Below are 18,747 nucleotides of genomic sequence, written 5' to 3' on the forward strand. Positions count from 1 at the left end.
CAGAAATACCACGCTCTCTGATGAGAAAGCGTCGGTATTTCTGCCGGGGATTTAGATCGGTGAATGGGAATTATATTTCCATTCACTGATCGGGGGGGGGCAGCGGGAGGCAGCGGGAGCGTGCGCACCACATGGCTGCAGCACCACTGCCTATCTGGACGGATATATGCGTCCAGATATGGCGAAGTGGTTAAATAGCGTAGGCTACACATCACTGGAAGGGTGGGACTACATACGAATATACAGCATAATATAGGTACAGGAAGTGCTTTTGATGCTGAAACCAAGATCATGAATGTAAAATTGGGTATCCTGAATACTGTAGCGTATTTTACTATACGTTGCTAAAGTGCCTCTTTTTAAAGTGGATCTGAGATAAACTTTTACTCATTGCATAGTTGTGTTCCTTTCATATAGTTTATAGGGCATTCCTCAAGCCAAATGTTTTTGTTTTAATACTCAAATTCCCTATACACTAAACAAGCCTCGCCCACAGCTCCTTTTGTGCCTTGGCACTCTTAGAGCAATGTAGCAAGGGCTTATGGGAGCTCAGTCTGGGCAGGAGGGGGAGATGTTACTAGCCAGAGATTTCAGAGACAGAGGAGGAGGAGGAGAGGGGATTGAGCTGAGGGCTGGAGATGCTATCAGCTTGCCTGTGTAATGTGACAAGCAGAACATGGCTGCTGTCATTGTATCACAGGGAGAAATAATCATATACAGTTGAAGCTGTTTGCAGCTAGATTTGCTGTGCAGACTATATACATTTTAGATAAGCTATATAGACAAGTTACTTGTTATAGTTAGTTTTTCACCTCGGATCCACTTTAATTTTTTTTATTTCTAGGTGCTACCAAACCATGGATATGAAGAGACAGTTGTTTTAGACCAGTGGTCCTCAAACTAAGGCCCGCGGGCCGAATGTGGCCCCCTGAGGCTTTTTTATTGAGCCCCACACACAAAATGTATTACTTATAGATGCGATCAGCTACATCTTTAAATATTGGTGGTCCGCATATAGAATAGCAGTGCTGGCACCACCCATCCACATGGAAGCCAGAAAGCAGTAATTTGCTGGTTTCCAATCAAATTCAATATCAGGTGACACTGCTGTCCAATTGGACTGCAGGTTGTCACCTGGGTATGCTTCACTGTCTGGCCCGCAAAGACTTCTACATCATTTTATGTATACTCCGGCCCCCCAGCAGTCTGAAGTATGTTGACCCGGCCCTCGACCTAAAACGTTTGGGGACCCCTGTTTTAGACAGTTGTTTTAGAGTTTTTGACCGTAGAAGGATGTTCTGTAGCAGACATTCACAAAACTCTTGGAAATGTGTTGGAGAGAACGACTGATGAGAGTGATAAGTAAAGATGAGTGAAAAAGTTTGACATTGAATCCATTGTTGAAGAGAGACAGTGTAGTAGAAGGCCATTGACAGCGGTCACTGAGGGACCATACTGTAGCATTCTTCGGGCAAGAAGTCAATGACTGCTGTTTCTGCTTCATATCCAGAACACAGAGAAATACAGGCATTCTCAGTACTGCAGTAAAGCTGGCCATACACTTACAGAATTCAACCAAATGTTCCAAAATGATTGATTCCTTTTTGAAAAGAATTGATTCCTTCCATGCACTTCACATCAGTTTCCAATAGATTCTGGCAGGGAATCTATTGAAAAATCGATGGAACTGCAGAGTTGGATGCAGTGTATAGCTATAGGCCATTGATCTGCCAATGCTCTTGCTCCGCCCCAAACTGTTTTTAAATTTTCCCTCCCATCCAATTAATTTTTTAGACAAAATTGATCAACAATTGATTGATCTGATATTTTGGGGAATCTATTCCCAGCAGATGAATTAAATCAAATAGGACCATTGATGATTTGTATGGCCACCTTAAAGGACAACTGTAGTGAGAGTTATGTGGAGGCTGCCATATTTATTTTTAAACCATACCAGTTGCCTGCCAGGCCTTGCTGATCTATTTGGCTGCAGTCGTGTCTGAATAACACCAGAAACAAGCATGCAGCTAATCTTGTCAGATCTGACAATGTCAGAAACGCCTGATCTGCTGCATGCTTGTTCAGGGTTTATGGCTAAATGTATTAGAGACAGAGAATCGACTGGCTAGCCAGGCAACTGGTATCGCTTAAAAGTAAATAAATATGGTAGGCTCCACACACCTCTTGTCACAGTTGTCCTTTAAAGGAATAGTATCAAACTTCATCAATTTCTGGCAGTAGCATAAATCAAAATTCAATCAACAGTCTGACGGAACACAGTATATCTTTTTGCTGTGCAGTGTCTCGGGCTGCCGCCGCCGCCGCATCGTCATTGCTGTTTGCTACAAAACGGCAAACACAGCTGGAGGAGGGCGTGTCATTGCTCCTGAAAGCATTGGAAGCAGGAGCGGAAGGGGAGGAAGGCTCATGACACGCCCTCCTCCAGCTAATGTGTTTGCCGTTCCGTAGCAAACAGCAATGACGATGCGGCGGCGGTAGCCCGAGCCCGACACACAGAAGCCTCCTGGGGCAGATTGGCTGGGCAGAGTAGGAGCGAGAGAGGTTGTCTTGTCTCTCGCTCCTCATAGCAGGCTACTTAGGCGGGTCATGCGCTGAATAATGCGCTATGATGTGGGGAAAGTAGGATAGGCACTGCTACACTGTCATAGAGGAATCCCCTCTCATATAATGAGCTGCCCCATTCCCCGTCGTTGTCAGTTTCTCAGGGGACGCAATCTATATGGTAAAATAAATAAAATAAGACACTGCACAGCAAAAAGATATGCTGTGTTCCATCAGACTGTTGATTGAATTTTGATTTATGCTACTGCCAGAAATTGATGAAGTTTGATAGTATTCCTTTAAGAGTTACTCTATCAGAAAAAAATCACAGTTAGATTGATGTTTTGAGGAAATGGTAAATTGGTTATTATTTTCAGTACAACTAGAATATGCATATGTATGTTTGTGTGTATAAGTCTGTATATATGTCTTGTACTGCAGACTTGTGCTTTCTCCCCACCAGGGTGCAATATGAACCGTTAGTGATTTGCTCATCCTGTTTAAATGGCTCAGAGAAGAGTTCTTTAACCAAAGCACTTCAGCTGCTAGGCGGCCATATTGTCAACAACTGGACAGAGAAATGTACTCATCTGGTTATGACTTCAGTTAAAGTGACTATTAAGGTATGTGATCTGCGCAGGTATCAATGGAGAGATGCCTCTAAATGGTTTGCTTGTAATCTTCAATTGCAGTTCACCCCAGAAAGACATTTTTCCAGCAAGGAATCCTTTGACCATTGCTAAGGCAATCTTGGTTGGGATCTTGACATTTAGGTAGGCTCTGCTTAGACATTACCATTATTGGATTTTTTTTTTCTAAGTTAGGCCTAGTGCACACCAAAAACCACTAGCAGATCCGCAAAACGCTAGCGGTTTTTGAAGCAGTTTTTCTTATTAAGAAGCGTTTTGCGGTTTTGTGTAGCGGTTTTACTTAACGTGAAGCCTTCTTGGTAGCGTTTTTGTGTAGCAGATTACAGATATTGTTACAGTAAAGCTGTTACTGAACAGCTACTGTAACAAAATCAGCTGGAAAACCGCTCTGATCTGGCGTTTTTATCAAGCGTTTTGCGGTTTTCCTATACTTAACATTGGAGGCAGAAACGCCTCCGAAATCCAAAAAATGCTGCAGCCCGGGAGTATGCGTTTCTGCAAAACGCTTACCGCTCTGGTGTGCACCAGCCCATTGAAATACATTACCCAAGCGTTTCCACATCCGCAAGCGGTTCTAAAAATGCTACCAAGACCGCTCGGTGTGCACTAGGCCTTACTGAGCAGAGACAACAGTTAAGGATTTAGCTCTTTTCAATGGTCTCTGGGATTCATGTGAATTGTACCTCTCTCTTTTCAGGCTGGCTGAAGGGCAGGGCCACAGAAGAGGGGAAAAGTGTAAGCCAACCTAGTATGATTTTTGTCAGCAGCAAACAGGCGAGAGGCAGACATGTGGGACCTTAGCTAGAAGCTTACTGTCAGCATGTCTAGCAGGTTGGCATTTTGTGTCTATAATGTGGATCTGCTCTCAGAACTTCCTCTCTGTTCTAAAAGATAAGCAACTGGATAATGACCTTAAGTCTATTTCTCCCAGAGAAAAATGAGCCATACATTACTTTTCTCCCATGATCCTGTCACTTACAGTAAGTAGTATAAATCTGTCATTACCAACAGATTTTGGACTAGCCCATCTTCTCATGGGGTTCTTAGGGCTTTCCTTATTTTAAAAGCACTTTGTGAATGGCAGTTGGTCCGACCAACTGCCAAAATAGTGTGCAGCGAGCAGGGAGGCTGGCCAGCATCTTTGTATAAATCTTTTTCAGGGAGTGTCTTTCTAAAGAATAAAGGCCATGCTGAGAATCCCCTATGGAGAGTTGGACTATCCCAAAACCTGTCAGTAATGTCAGATTTCTACTACCTTTTGTGACAGCAACACAGGAGAGAAGTAATTTATGGCTCATTTTACTTCTTATTTGTATGTTTTTTAAATTGTAAGATTTTCGCAACAGTTCCTCTTTAAAAGGAAGGTCCAAGCAAAATAAAAAAACGAGTTTCGCTTACCTGGGGCTTCTACCAGCCCCATGCAGCCATCCTGTGCCCTTGTAGTCACTCACTGCTGCTCCAGTCCCCCGCTGTCAGCTTGCCGACCTCGGAGGTCGGCGGGTCGCATTGCGTACATTTTTACGGATTCCCGCTAGTGCAGGAACATTAATACATACATTTTTACGCGTTAGTGGATCAATACGTAAATCACGGGGATTGGACAGTGGGGAAAGGGAGGGAGGAGGGAATATAAACAGATTAAAAAAAACAGCAAAATTTTAAAAATAAACAATCTAACAATAAATAAATAAACATCCGGGGGGCGATCAGACCACACCAACACAGAGCCCTGTTGGTGGGGGGGAATCACTCGTGTGCTGTGTTGTGCGGCCCTGCAGCTTGGCCTTAAAGGGATACTGTAGGGGGGTCGGGGGAAAATGAGCTGAACTTACCCGGGGCTTCTAAAGGTCCCCCGCAGACATCCTGTGTTGGCGCAGCCACTCACCGATGCTCTGGCCCCGCCTCCAGTTCACTTCTGGAATTTCTGACTTTAAAGTCAGAAAACCACTGCGCCTGCACGCCCGTGTCCTCGCTCCCGCTGATGTCACCAGGAGTGTACTGCGCAGACACAGACCATACTGGGCCTGTGCTGTGCGCTCTTGATGACATCAGCGGGATCGAGGACACGGCAACGCAGGCGCAGGGGTTTTCTGACTTTAGAGTCTGAAATTCCAGAGGTGAACCGGAGGCGGGGCCGAAGCATCGGTGAGTGGCTGCGCCAACACAGGATGTCTGCGGGGGACCATTAGAAGCCCCGGGTAAGTTCAACTCATTTTCCCCCGACCCCCCTACAGTATCCCTTTAAAGAGAACCCGAGGTGTGTTTAAAGAATGTTATCTGCATACAGAGGCTGGATCTGCCTATACAGCCCAGCCTCTGTTGCTATCCCAAACCCCACTAAGGTCCCCCTGCACTCTGCAATCCCTCATAAATCACAGCCGTGCTGTGAGGCTGTGTTTACATCTGGAGTGTCAGTCTCAGCTGCTCCCCCGCCTCCTGCATAGCTCCAGTCCATGCCCCCGTCCCTTCCCTCCAATCAGCAGGGAGGGAAGGGATGCAGGCGGGGACTGGAGTTCTGCAGGAGGCGGGGAGAGCAGCAGACTGACACTATAGAGATAAACACAGCCAGCTCTGACAAGCTGTTTGTCAGCAGCGTGGCTGTGATTTATGAGGGATTGCAGAGTGCAGCGGGACCTTCGGGGGATTTGGGATAGCAACAGAGGCTGGGCTGTATAGGCAGATCCAGCCTCTGTATGCAGATAATAATCTTCAAACCCACCTCGGGTTCTCTTTAAAGCTGCAGTGGCCATTTTTACAATAATGTGCCTGGTCTTTAGGGGGGTTAATCGCTGCATTCCTCAAGTGGTTAAAGTGGACCCAAATTTAAAAATACAAGATTTCAGAAATAAAATCTATTTTCTAAATTGCAACAATAAATGGCAGCCTTTTTTCAGCTGCATGATGATAAATATAAAATGTTTTACTTTTATTGGAGGAACCCCTCCCTTCATTTCATATTGCCGGGACAGAATCCGGCAGACTGGTGGAGTAGGAGGTGCCCGGCAAAGGAGGAATTGCTAATGGCTGCCACCTGTATAACCCTAGTTATGAAAAGAGAAGGGTGAAAAGCATGCACTGAAATGCTCATAGGCTTGAAGGAGTGTTTATTTATCTTTGTATGTGTCAGAGTGGTGCAACTAAATTATTTTCACTTCTGTTTACAAATGTTATGTTGACATTATACAGGGTTTTACAAAATTCAATAAACATTTTATTGGAAACTTCCTGTACTGGAAACAATATTCGACTTCTAGCTCTGCTCCTAATGTTTTATTTCTTAGCTGTACTACATAGAAAAATCCTACCATAATTTTTTTTTTCGCTTCAGTGTCTCTTTAAGGGGCCAGAGACTGCTGGTACGGAAGTGGTTAATATGTTTTGCACTGTACATAAATGCAGCGTTTCGTTTTCCACTTTTTTTTTTTTTTCCTTGTTTTCCTAGCATCCAGTGAAGATCGCATCAAAATCACAGTATGATTTGCAATGTAAAAGAAGCCTTAAACTGAATTGATCAATCAATCTTTTGTAGACCACAGTAGCAGTTCCCACACTTTGTCTCATGACAGGGATTCTTTATGAAGTGTGTGTCTGTGCAGCATGCCTGTGCCTTGTTTCATCGTGTGCGGCTTGTAGTACATCATGCAGCCATGTACAGCCGTGCCCAGTGTTGGAAGTCTCCTCTCCATTGAAAGCCTCTCATTGTGGCACTGTGCTTGTCTGCAGGCAGTGACATAATTATGAATGCACAATCCCCACAATCCTTCAGGGCAAGGTGAGACGTCGCCCCTCCCAGACGCAGGAACAGACAGCACTTCCCCTATAAAAGAATCAAATGGTTAGTCCACCCTCAGTGCTGTTTGTTCCTGCGTCCAGGCAGGTCGGCATCTCCCCTTGGGATTGAGCCTGTGTGCTGGGCTGCAGGTGTCATTTCCTAGGGTGGCGGAGACGACGGTACTGAGGTCGTCTCGCCTTCACCTCACACTGGGCTGTGTCTTTGAGGTTGCCTACCTTTCTCAGCCGAATGTGGTGGAGCAAGAGTGAAAGGCACGGCTTTCCTTTCCGCCTACGGAGGAGTCGGAGCGGGAGAGGACCGGACGCTGGTGAGTCACGCGTGTGTTGGATGCGGAGGTAGATTCGCATGAGGCTGGTGGATGCGTAGTTTCCGGCGGGTATGCCGGAGACTGCCTCTTGAGCCTGTTGGTCCGGGTCTTCTGTCACTTCCGGTTCCGGCTCCAGTTCCGCCTTGCGTGACGTCCGTGGGCGGAAGTGTTTAAAGGAAAGAGCGCGTGCAGGCTGGTGGCGGCGGTTTTTTGTTACTCTGCAGTGGACAGACTGCAGTCCTTGGGCAGGATATCGTTGCATAATGTCTGCCTCAGATAAGACTGAGGGTAATCCAGCCGCCCAGAAGGTGAGGCAGAGGGTCTCTTTCTGGGGATTGCATGCATATTTATTGGGCTATCTGTATCTTATACTGCTTTGTATGTTATTGCAGGCCAAAACAACTGAAGCAGTGAGGCCTCCTCCTACTTATAAGAGATGCCCTGTATGTAATGTGAAATTGCCATTGCCCTATGCCAAAACTTTATGTCAACAATGCACTGAAAAGATTTTGGGGGAACAAGGTGGGCCTTCGGTCCAAGAGACCTTGCAAGCTTTTAGGGAAGAGATAAATTCCTCATTAGCTTCATTTAAATCCTCTTTGTCTGTAGCTGCAGCTCCTACATCTCAGAGTACTGTATCTGTGACTCCAGCGATTGAGGGGGAAGGTCAGGAGCAGTTGGATGTGAATGAAAGTTCAGCTGATTCAGATTCAAAAGAGGTAGAAATTGATACGCCGTCCCGGTTCAGGTTTCGGGTGGAAGATACCGAAGCTCTGATCGCGGCGATTAATGAAACACTGGAATTAAACAATGAGGCAGCGGTTTCTTTATCCCTTCATGACCAATTATATAAAGGTATGGAGGAAAAGAAAGGTCTCACGTTTCCGGTGCATAATGCTATCAAACAGACAATTCTGAAAGAGTGGAAGGATCCAGAAAAGAGGCTGTTTATTTCCAAAGCATTGAAACGCAGATTTCCTTTTACGGGTGAGGATTCGGCTTTATGGGACAAATGTCCAAAGTTGGACTCTCCTTTTTCGCAGGTGTCGAAACAGGGTGATTTAGCATTTGAGGATCTAGGGGATCTTAAAGATCCTGCAGACAAAAAGATTGATGCCTACCTTAAAAGAACATGGGAAGCGAATGCGGCTACCTTTAGACCAGCTATAGCTTCAACATGTGTGGCTAGAACATTGGAGCTGTGGATTAACCAGCTCAAGGCAAATATTTTAGCAGGAGCTTCAGTAGAGCAGCTGTTGGAATCAATTACGATTCTGAATAAGGCGGCAAATTATCTGGCGGATGCTTCTGCAGAGACTATTAGATTTACAGCCAGGTCTACTGCCCTGGTAAATGTTTCTCGGAGAGCTTTGTGGCTCAAGACTTGGGATGGTAATTTAGCATCCAAAAATAGATTATGTGGAGTCCCCTTCTCAGGAGATCTGTTATTTGGGCCGGATTTAGATCTAGCGTTGGAAAGAACTTCTAATAAGAAGAAGACATTTCCAAAGAAACAAAAAGTGTCTAATAAAAAATATTTTCGCAAGCCAGTGGCAAACCAAAGAGAGTCATACAAAGATCAAAAAGGGAATAAAAGGTGGTTTAGTGATAAATCCAGAAGAGGAGGATTCAGATCGAAGCCATCAGAGGGGCAGTCAAAACCACAATGACTTGTGTCTGGCGGTCGGGGGAAGACTAAAATATTTTTGCCACACTTGGTCAAAGTGGGTGAAAAGTCCATTTATTCGGCAAACAATCAGATTTGGTTACCAAATCGAGTTTGCCTCACCCCCTCCCTCAAGGTTTGTGATCTCAAGACCGCCAAAAGACTCAAGTTTAGTTCCAGAAATGTTGAACATTATAGAGAACATGTTAAAGCAAAATGTAATTGGCAGGGTTCCAAAGAAGGAACAAAGAGAAGGGTTTTATTCAACGATTTTTCTGGTGAAAAAGCAATCAGGGAAATATCGTTTGATTCTAAATTTAAAGAAACTGAACCCGTTTATCAGGAAGAAGAAGTTCCGGATGGAATCAATATTCACCATAAGGGAACTATTATTTCCGGAGGCATTCATGGTCTCATTAGACCTCAGGGATGCTTATTGGCATGTGCCAATTCACAAACGATCCCAAAAATTCTTAAGGTTTGCCCTTCAGGTAAATGGAATACTGATGCAGTTTCAATTCCTATGCCTCCCGTTTGGGATCACTTCCGCACCAAGAATGTTCACAAAAATTCTGGGGGAAGCTTTGATTCCTCTAAGAGAAAGGTCGATCATGGTAATTCCTTATCTAGACGACCTTTTGATAATGGGCAATTCAGTGGCAGAATTAAAGAATCACCTGCAGGCGGTTTCAGATCATCTGCAGTCATTAGGTTGGATAATAAATCAAGAAAAATCATGCCTACTACCAAACCAAAGAATGTTGTTCTTGGGCATTTCAATAGATGCGCTGGATCAAAAGTTCTATCTTCCAAAGGAAAAAGGGGAAAAATTAAAAAATGCAATTCTGACCCTTCAAAAAGAATGGCAACCTTCATTAAGAATGATTTCACAGGTGTTGGGAATAATGTCATCAACAATGGTGGCTGTACCATGGGCATTGTCGCTTCTCAGGAAGCTTCAAATTTCCTGTTGGAAAATTGGGATGGACAACCTCGGAGTCTGGACTTCAGGGTGTCCATTCCAACACTAGTGAAGTCATCACTGCAGTGGTGGTTGGAGGACTCCAATCTACTGAAAGGCAATCTGTGGAAATATCCAACAGAGAAAATTCTAACCACGGACGCAAGTTCGTGGGGATGGGGGGCCTCATGTGGACCATGCAGCATTTCAGGGCACATGGTCAAGGCAGGAGTCCCAGAGCTCTTCGAATTGGAGAGAATTGAAAGCTGTGGGTTTGGCACTGACTCAGGCAAAAGAGATAATATTCAAGACACATGTATTAGTGCAGTCAGACAATGTTACGACAGTAGCATTCATAAACAAACAGGGAGGCACGAGGTCCCGGTTATTACAGGAAGCTGCGGCAGAGATTTTATTCTGGGCAGAAGAGAATGTGTTGTCCTTGAGAGCGGTTCATCTCAGGGGCACTTTGAATTTAGATGCGGACAAGATGAGCAGAAACAAAATTCTAGCCTCAGAATGGTCACTGAACAAACAAGTCTTTCTGCTGATCACGGAAAGATGGGGTGTTCCGTCAGTAGACCTGCTAGCATCTCAAGAGAATGCACAGACACAAAGCTATTTCTCGTTGAATCCAATGGACAATGCATTAGGGATAAATGCGTTCAATTACCAGTGGGACTTTCCGCTGATTTATGTTTTTCCTCCCCTGAACATGATCCCGGCAGTGCTGGGGAAGTGGAGGAAGGACCGAAGGAAAATGATTCTGATAGCTCCTGTGTGGCCAAGAAGATCTTGGTTTGCGGTAATGAAAAGGTTCACGGTGGGACAACCGTGGTTACTGCCCCTCAGACCAGATTTATTGGTCCAAGGAGATCTTTGGCATCCACATCCAGATCGACTGAATCTGGCGGTATGGATCCTGAACTGACTTGGTTAAAGAGCATGGGGGTGTCAGATAAAGCAGCCTCAACATTGATTGGAAGTTGCAAGGAGGTAACAAGGAAAATTTTTTTAAAGTATTGGAAAGTTTTCCATGTCTGGCTGAAGAAGTCTAAGTTTGATAGCATGTCTATCCCAGCAATTCTGGATTTTCTCCAGGAAGATTGGGAAAAGAACGTGTCGGTCAGTACTCTGAGTACAAATGGCAGCGCTTACCGCGTTCTCTGGTGTGCCTATTTCTACCTCTCCTTTAATTGTAAGATTTATGAAAGCAGTTTCAAGAAAACTTCCCGTTTTCAAACCATACGTGTCTCCTTGGGATCTGTCTGTGGTTCTGCAGGGTCTAGTCAAGGCTCCTTTTGAACCACTAAGAGATTGTACGCTTAAAGTTCTTACTTATAAGGTAGTTTTCTTAATAGCAATTACTACGGCGAGGCGAGTTAGTGAGATTCAGTCCCTGTCAGTTAAAAGTCCTTACTTTCAAGATTTTCGGGACAGGTTGGTACTTCAGACAGATCCAAAATTCTGTCCTAAGGTGATGTCAAAATTTCACAGGTCCCAGGATATTGTGTTACCAACCTTTTGTGTGAATCTGAGGAATGAAAAAGAACAGAGTTTCCATTACTTAGATGTTAGAAGATGTGTATTAGAATATCTGGCCAGAACGGCGGATATCAGAAAGTCAGATGCATTATTCATTTTACATACAGGTAAAAATTCAGGCCAGGCAGCTTCTAAATCGACTATAGCTAATTGGATTAAATTAGCAATTATTGAGGCTTATAAGGTTATGAATGTTGATCCGCCAGCTTCCTTTAAGGCACATTCGACTAGGGCCATGGCGGCTTCATGGGCAAATAGAGCAGGGGCATCTCCTGAACAGATTTGCAAGGCGGCAACATGGTCAACGTTCTCTACGTTCATTCGCCACTACCGGATTGACGCATTATCTGCTCATGACCAAGCGTTTGGGAGAAAAATTCTTCAAGCGGTGGTCCCACCCTAAGGTTATATTACTTGTTTATCGTCTCACCTTGCCCTGAAGGATTGTGGGGAAAAAGCAGAGTTAGTACCTGCTAACGATGTTTTCAACAATCCTTCAGGGCAACGATCCCACCCGGGTGTTGTTGTCTTGTCAGATAGTAGCACTGATTGTGGGTTAGTGGATTGTTCACCTGTCGGGTACTTGTCTAAACGCACTGAGGGTGGACTAACCATTTGATTCTTTTATAGGGGAAGTGCTGTCTGTTCCTGCGTCTGGGAGGGGCGACGTCTCACCTTGCCCTGAAGGATTGTTGAAAACATCGTTAGCAGGTACTAACTCTGCTTTTTTCCTTGCTATAATTAACTCTCAAGGAATGCTCTGGAGCAGAGAGCCAACAGACTTCAGTACAGAACAGAACCAAAAGGGGTGCTCTGACTTGTTTAACCTCCCTGGCGGTACGCAGTTTGAGGCTGCATCCGCGGGAGGGAATTTTAGAATAAAAGTCGTTTTAAAGCTTGTAGCTAGCTCTAGGCTAGCTACCTGTGTCCCCTGGCACCTATCTGCTCCCCCCGATCGCTGCCGGCAATAATTACGCAGCCGTGATCCCGCGAGAGCCGCAGCTTCACCATCTAGCTTCAGTCGTCGCTATGACGTCATGCGCAGTCCCGATCCTCCCCATAGCGAACCCTGGAGCTGATGGGGAGGCTGCGCCATTGCAGGATCCCTGGGGGGTATGTATTACGGCGGTGATCGGGGGGAGAGCAGAGGCACTTGGGGGGCATAGTTAGCCAAGTGCTAGCTGAAGAACATTCAGCAAATTTTATTTTAAAAAAAATCCTCCCGGGGCCATGCGGTCCCCTGCGGCGGGTAGCCCGACAATGTATCGGGCTTACCGCCAGGGAGGTTAAAGAGAACCTGTCGCCTATATAAGTTTTTTTTTTTTATTTTTTTTTTTTTTATTTATTTATTTTCAGTTATTCAGATTTTCTCATCTTCAGCAAATAAAAAGTGTGTCTGTTGATATGAACACTCAGGCCTCTTGCACACTGCAAGTGATTCAGATTCCGCTTTTTAATCAGTTTTTATATGCGATTCAGATTCCGATTTGCAGTGTGCAGGGAGCAAACTGCAAATCGGAATCTGATGTAAAAACTGATTAAAAAGCGGAATCGGAATCACTTGCAGTGTGCAAGAGGCCTATATGTGGAGATATGTTTGCTTTCTATGCTGTGTTGTAAAGTTAGGTATTAAAAGGCCAAGCACAACTGCAAGGGTTTGTTTGTCTGTTTATTGCTGAAGATACTATTTAGATGGCAGTATTGGTATTGCTTTAGGGCTCATTCACACTATGTGCGGTGAGTCATGACAGACAGCACCACACATAATGCCTGCAATGCAGGAAGCAGGAATGTCTATAGACTTTCATGTTACCATTCACACTACAGTTTGTGTTACCGTGTACTGCGTTGTAACTTAGCCAGGAACATCATAGCACAGAACGCATGCATTGTCGTCATGCATTTTTTTTAATAGAATGGAAGCTGCCGACCTATGCAATTTAGCACATTGCAATGCATGTATGAAATTGCGTTCATGCATGCGTTGCCTAGTGTGAATGAGCCCTTTGTATCACTTTGAAAGTTTTGTAAAAACTGGGTACTAGCTGTTCCTTTTACAGAGGAACGGGTCTTTAGATGCCAAATTCTTTTGTCCCTTTTCAAGCCTTGGAACTGATGTACTGATCTATATACTGACAATATACAGTGGCTTGCAAAAGTATTCGGCCCCCTTGAAGTTTTCCACATTTTGTCATATTACTGCCACAAACATGAATCAATTTTATTGGAATTCCACATGAAAGACCAATACAAAGTGATGTACACGTGAGAAGTGGAACGAAAATCATACGTGATTCCAAACATTTTTTGCAAATAAATAACTGCAAAGTGGTGTGTGCATAATTATTTGGTCCCCTTTGATCTGAGTGCAGTCAGTTGCCTATAGACATTGCCTGATGAGTGCTAATGACTAAATAGAGTGCACCTGTGTGTAATCTAATGTCAGTACAAATACAGCTGCTCTGTGAGGGCCTCAGAGGTTGTCTAAGAGAATATTGGGAGCAACAACACCGTGAAGTCCAAAGAACACACAAGACAGTTCAGAAATAAAATGATTGAGAAATTTAAAGCAGGCTTAGGCTACAAAAAGATTTCCAAAGCCTTGAACATCCCACAGAGCACTGTTCAAGCGATCATTCAGAAATGGAAGGAGTATGGCACAACTGTAAACCTACCAAGACAAGACCATCCACCTAAACTCACAGGCCGAACAAGGAGAGCGCTGATCAGAAATGCAGTCAAGAGGCCCATGGTGACTCTGGACGAGCTGCAGAGATCTACAGCTCAGGTGGGAGACTCTGTCCATAGGACAACTATTAGTCATGCACTGTACAAAGTTTGCCTTTATAGAAGAGTGGCAAGAAGAAAGGCATTGTTAACAGAAAGCATAAGAAGTCCTGTTTGCAGTTTGCCACAAGCCATGTGGGGGACACAGCAACCATGTGGAAGAAGGTGTTTTGGTCAGATGAGACCAAAATAGAACTTTTTGGCCAAAATGCAAAACGCTGTGTGTGGCGGAAAACTAACACTGCACATCACTCTGAACACACCATCCTCACTGTCAAATATGGTGGTGGCATCATGCTCGGGGGGTGCATCTCTTCAGCAGGGACAGGGAAGCTGGTCAGAGTTGATGGGAAGATGGATGGAGCCAAATACAGGGCAAACTTGGAAGAAAACCTCTTAGAGACTGGGGCGGAGGTTCACCTTCCAGCAGGACAATGATCCTAAACATAAAGCCAGGGCAACAATGGAATGATTCAAAACAAAACATATCTGTGTTAGAATGGCCCAGTCAAAGTCAAGATCTAAATCCAATCGAGAATCTGTGGCAAGATCTGAAAACTGCTGTTCACAAACGCTGTCCATCTAATCTGACTGAGCTGGAGCTGTTTTGCAAAGAAGAATGGGCAAGGATTTCAGTCTCTAGATGTGCAAAGCTGGTAGAGACATACCCTAAAAGACTGGCAGCTGTAATTGCAGCAAAAGGTGGTTCTACAAAGTATTGACTCAGGGGGCTGAATAATTATGCACACCTCACTTTGCAGTTATTTATTTGTAAAAAATGTTTGGAATCATGTATGATTTTCGATCCACTTCTCACGTGTACACCACTTTGTATTGGTCTTTCACGTGGAATTCCAATAAAATTGATGCATGTTTGTGGCAGTAATGTGACAAAATGTGGAAAACTTCAAGAGGACCGTATACTTTTGAAACCCACTATACATACATACATACATACATACATACATACATACATACATACATACATACATACATACATACATACATACATACATACATACATACATACATACATACACACATACACACATACATACATACACACATACATACATACATACACACATACATACATACACACATACATACATACACACATACATACATACACACATACATACATACACACATACATACACACATACATACATACATACATACAGTGATGTGAAAAACTATTTGCCCCCTTCCTGATTTCTTATTCTTTTGCATGTTTGTCACACTTAAATGTTTCTGCTCATCAAAAACCGTTAACTATTAGTCAAAGATAACATAATTGAACACAAAATGCAGTTTTAAATGATGGTTTTTATTATTTAGTGAGGAAAAAAACCTCAAAACCTACATGGCCCTGTGTGAAAAAGTGATTGCCCCCCTTGTTAAAAAATAACTTAACTGTGGTTTATCACACCTGAGTTCAATTTCTGTAGTCACCCCCAGGCCTGATTACTGCCACACCTGTTTCAATCAAGAAATCACTTAAATAGGAGCTATCTGACACACAGAAGTAGACCAAAAGCACCTCAAAAGCTAGACATCATGCCAAGATCCAAAGAAATTCAGGAACAAATGAGAACAAAAGTACTGTAATTGAGATTTATCAGTCTGGTAAAGGTTATAAAGCCATTTCTAAAGCTTTGGGACTCCAGCGAACCACAGTGAGAGCCATTATCCACAAATGGCAAAAACATGGAACAACGATGAACCTTCCCAGGAGTGGCTGGCCGACCAAAATTACCCCAAGAGCGCAGAGAAAACTCATCCGAGAGGTCACAAAAGACCCCAGGACAACATCTAAAGAACTGCAGGCCTCACTTGCCTCAATTAAGGTCAGTGTTCACAACTCCACCATAAGAAAGAGACTGGGCAAAAACGGCCTGCGTGGCAGATATCCAAGGCGCAAACCACTTTTAAGCAAAAAGAACATTAAGGCTTGTCTCAATTTTGCTAAAAAAAATCTCAATGATTGCCAAGACTTGTGGGAAAATACCCTGTGGACCGCCGAGAAAAAAGTTGAACTTTTTGGAAGGTGCGTGTCCTGTTAAATCTGTCGTAGAAGTAACACAGCATTTCAGCAAAAGAACATCATACCAATAGTAAAATATGGTGGTGGTAGTGTGATGGTCTGGGGTTGTTTTGCTGCTTCAGGACCTGGAAGGCTTGCTGTGATAGATGGAACCATGAATTCTACTGTCTACCAAAAAATCCTGAAGGAGAATGTCCGGCCATCTGTTCGTCAACTCAAGCTGAAGCGATCTTGGGTGCTGCAGCAGGACAATGACCCAAAAGACAGCAAATCCACCTCTGAATGGGTGAAGAAAAACAAAATGAAGACTTTGGAGTGGCCTAGTCAAAGCCCTGACCTGAATCCTATTGAGATGTTGTGGCATGACCTTAAAAAGGCAGTTCATGCTAGAAAATCCTCAAATAAAGCTGAATTACAATTCTGCAAAGATGAGTGGGCCAAAATTCCTCCAGAGCGCTGTAAAAGACTTGTTGCAAGTTATCGCAAACGCTTGATTGCAGTTATTGCTGCTAAGGGTGGCCCAACCAGTTACTAGGTTCAGGGGGCAATTTTTTTTCACACAGGGCCATGTAGGTTTTGAGTTTTTTTTTCTAACTAAATAATAAAAACCATCATTTAAAACTGCATTTTGTGTTCAATTATTTTATCTTTGACTAATAGTTAACGGTTTTTGATGAGCAGAAACATTTAAGTGTGACAAACATGCAAAAGAATAAGAAATCAGGAAGGGGGCAAATAGTTTTATACATACATACATACATACAATATTTTTCGGACTAAGACGCTCCTGACCATAAGATGCACCTAGGTTTAGGAAACAAAAATCAGGAGAAAAATGTATATACTAAACCTGATATCTTGTGGATTGTGCCCCCTTGTACCTTTTGTGTCCTCCAGTGCCCTTCTCTGTCCCCCTTGGGTCCTCCTTATGCCCCTTTGTGTCCCCCCTGCGTCCTCTGCATAGGTACAGTACAGGGAGTCCCCGACATTGTGGCGGATTGGAGGTTCGGATTGGCAGGCTTTCACAAGTCAGGAACTCCCTGCATTTGGGCTATAAGATACAGTGACTTTTCCCCTATTTTTTGGGGAGAAAAAGTGAGTCTTAGAGTCCAACAAATACTATAGATAGAGATATATATCTCTATCTGGTGGCTGATTTAAAGGTGCCCATTAATGATACCATGTGGATTGTACTATCTTACCAAATATATTTGATAGAAGAGTAAACTGAATAATTATGCTTTGAATGGCTGCAGTCCCTCATATTGCACAGATGTGGTGAGATTGTGTCATTGATGGCCATTAGCCACTTCAGGACCATAGGCTTACACCCACCTAGTGACCAGGTTATTTTTTACAATTCAGGGCTCTACAGCTTTAAAAGCTTGCTGCAGAGCCATACAACAGAGCACACAAGCGAATCCCCCCCTTTTCTGCCCACCAACAGAGCTTTCTGTTAGTGGTCTCTGATCACTCCTGCAGGCGCAGGACACTATTGCGGACAGGAACACATAGAAGGCTACGCATGGCCAGACCTGTCAGCGAAGTGAAAGTAGCTGGCGGCGGAGACAGGATGATCCGATCGTGACTGTGAGGGCACAGGACAGCTGCAGGGGGCTGGTAGAAGCCCCAGGTGAGTAAAACTGATTTTTTTTTTTCTTTAAAGAGTAACTGTCGCAAAAATCTTAACATTTAAAACACATACAAATAAGAAGTACGTTTCTTCCTGAGTAAAATGAGCCATAAATTACTTTTTTTCCTATGTTGCTTCCATTTACAGTAAGTAGTAGAAATCTGACATTACCGACAGCTTTGTGGAGCAGTGCTTTTCAGCGCAGGAAGACGGCGCCACCATAGACCGTAATAGGAATTACGGCTATACCGACGCTCAGTGAGTAACTTCGGCGCCGGCGAAAACACTAATTCAGCCGCCAGCAATAGCTGGAAGCCAAATTACATCATTCTCCTCCCCCCCCCATCCATGTGGACCTAGAGGGGGAATTGTAATTAACGTCGCCGGGAACTTATGCAGAAGCAGGGTAAGCCATATACTGGCTGTATCCTGCGCCCAGGTCTCCCGGCGCCGATTTTAAATGCCAGGTTTTGGGCTGGTTCATCTCTCCATAGGGGATTCTCAGCATGGCTTTTATTCTTTATAAAGACATTCCCTGACAAAGATGTATACATGCTGGCCAACCTCCCGGCTGACCGTCCACTTTTTTGGCAATTGGATGGAGCAACTGCCATTCACTAAGTGCATTTTGAAAATAAAGAAATTCCTGTGAACTCCCCATGAGGTGATGGGCTAGTCCAAAACCTGTCGGTTCTGTCAGATTTCTACTACTTACTGTAAGTGACAGCAACATAGGAGAAAACTAACTTATGGCTCATATTATTCTGGATGAAACGTACTTCTTAATTGTATATGT

The 18,747-nt window shown here is 43.9% G+C and overlaps 1 protein-coding gene across 2 annotated transcripts in view; it reads left to right on the plus strand.

Annotated features, from left to right (window-relative positions):
- NBN (nibrin) overlaps positions 1-18,747 on the plus strand; it is an 89,616-nt gene that overhangs the window by 15,941 nt on the left and 54,928 nt on the right. For both annotated transcript variants that reach the window (XM_068237607.1, XM_068237608.1), the window contains exon 4: positions 3,026-3,185. In XM_068237607.1, the coding sequence (XP_068093708.1) occupies positions 3,026-3,185 (160 nt within the window). The remainder of the gene's footprint in view (positions 1-3,025; positions 3,186-18,747) is intronic.

Source organism: Hyperolius riggenbachi, chromosome 5 (genome assembly GCF_040937935.1).
Source record: "Hyperolius riggenbachi isolate aHypRig1 chromosome 5, aHypRig1.pri, whole genome shotgun sequence".
NCBI classification, from domain to species: Eukaryota; Metazoa; Chordata; class Amphibia; order Anura; family Hyperoliidae; genus Hyperolius; species Hyperolius riggenbachi.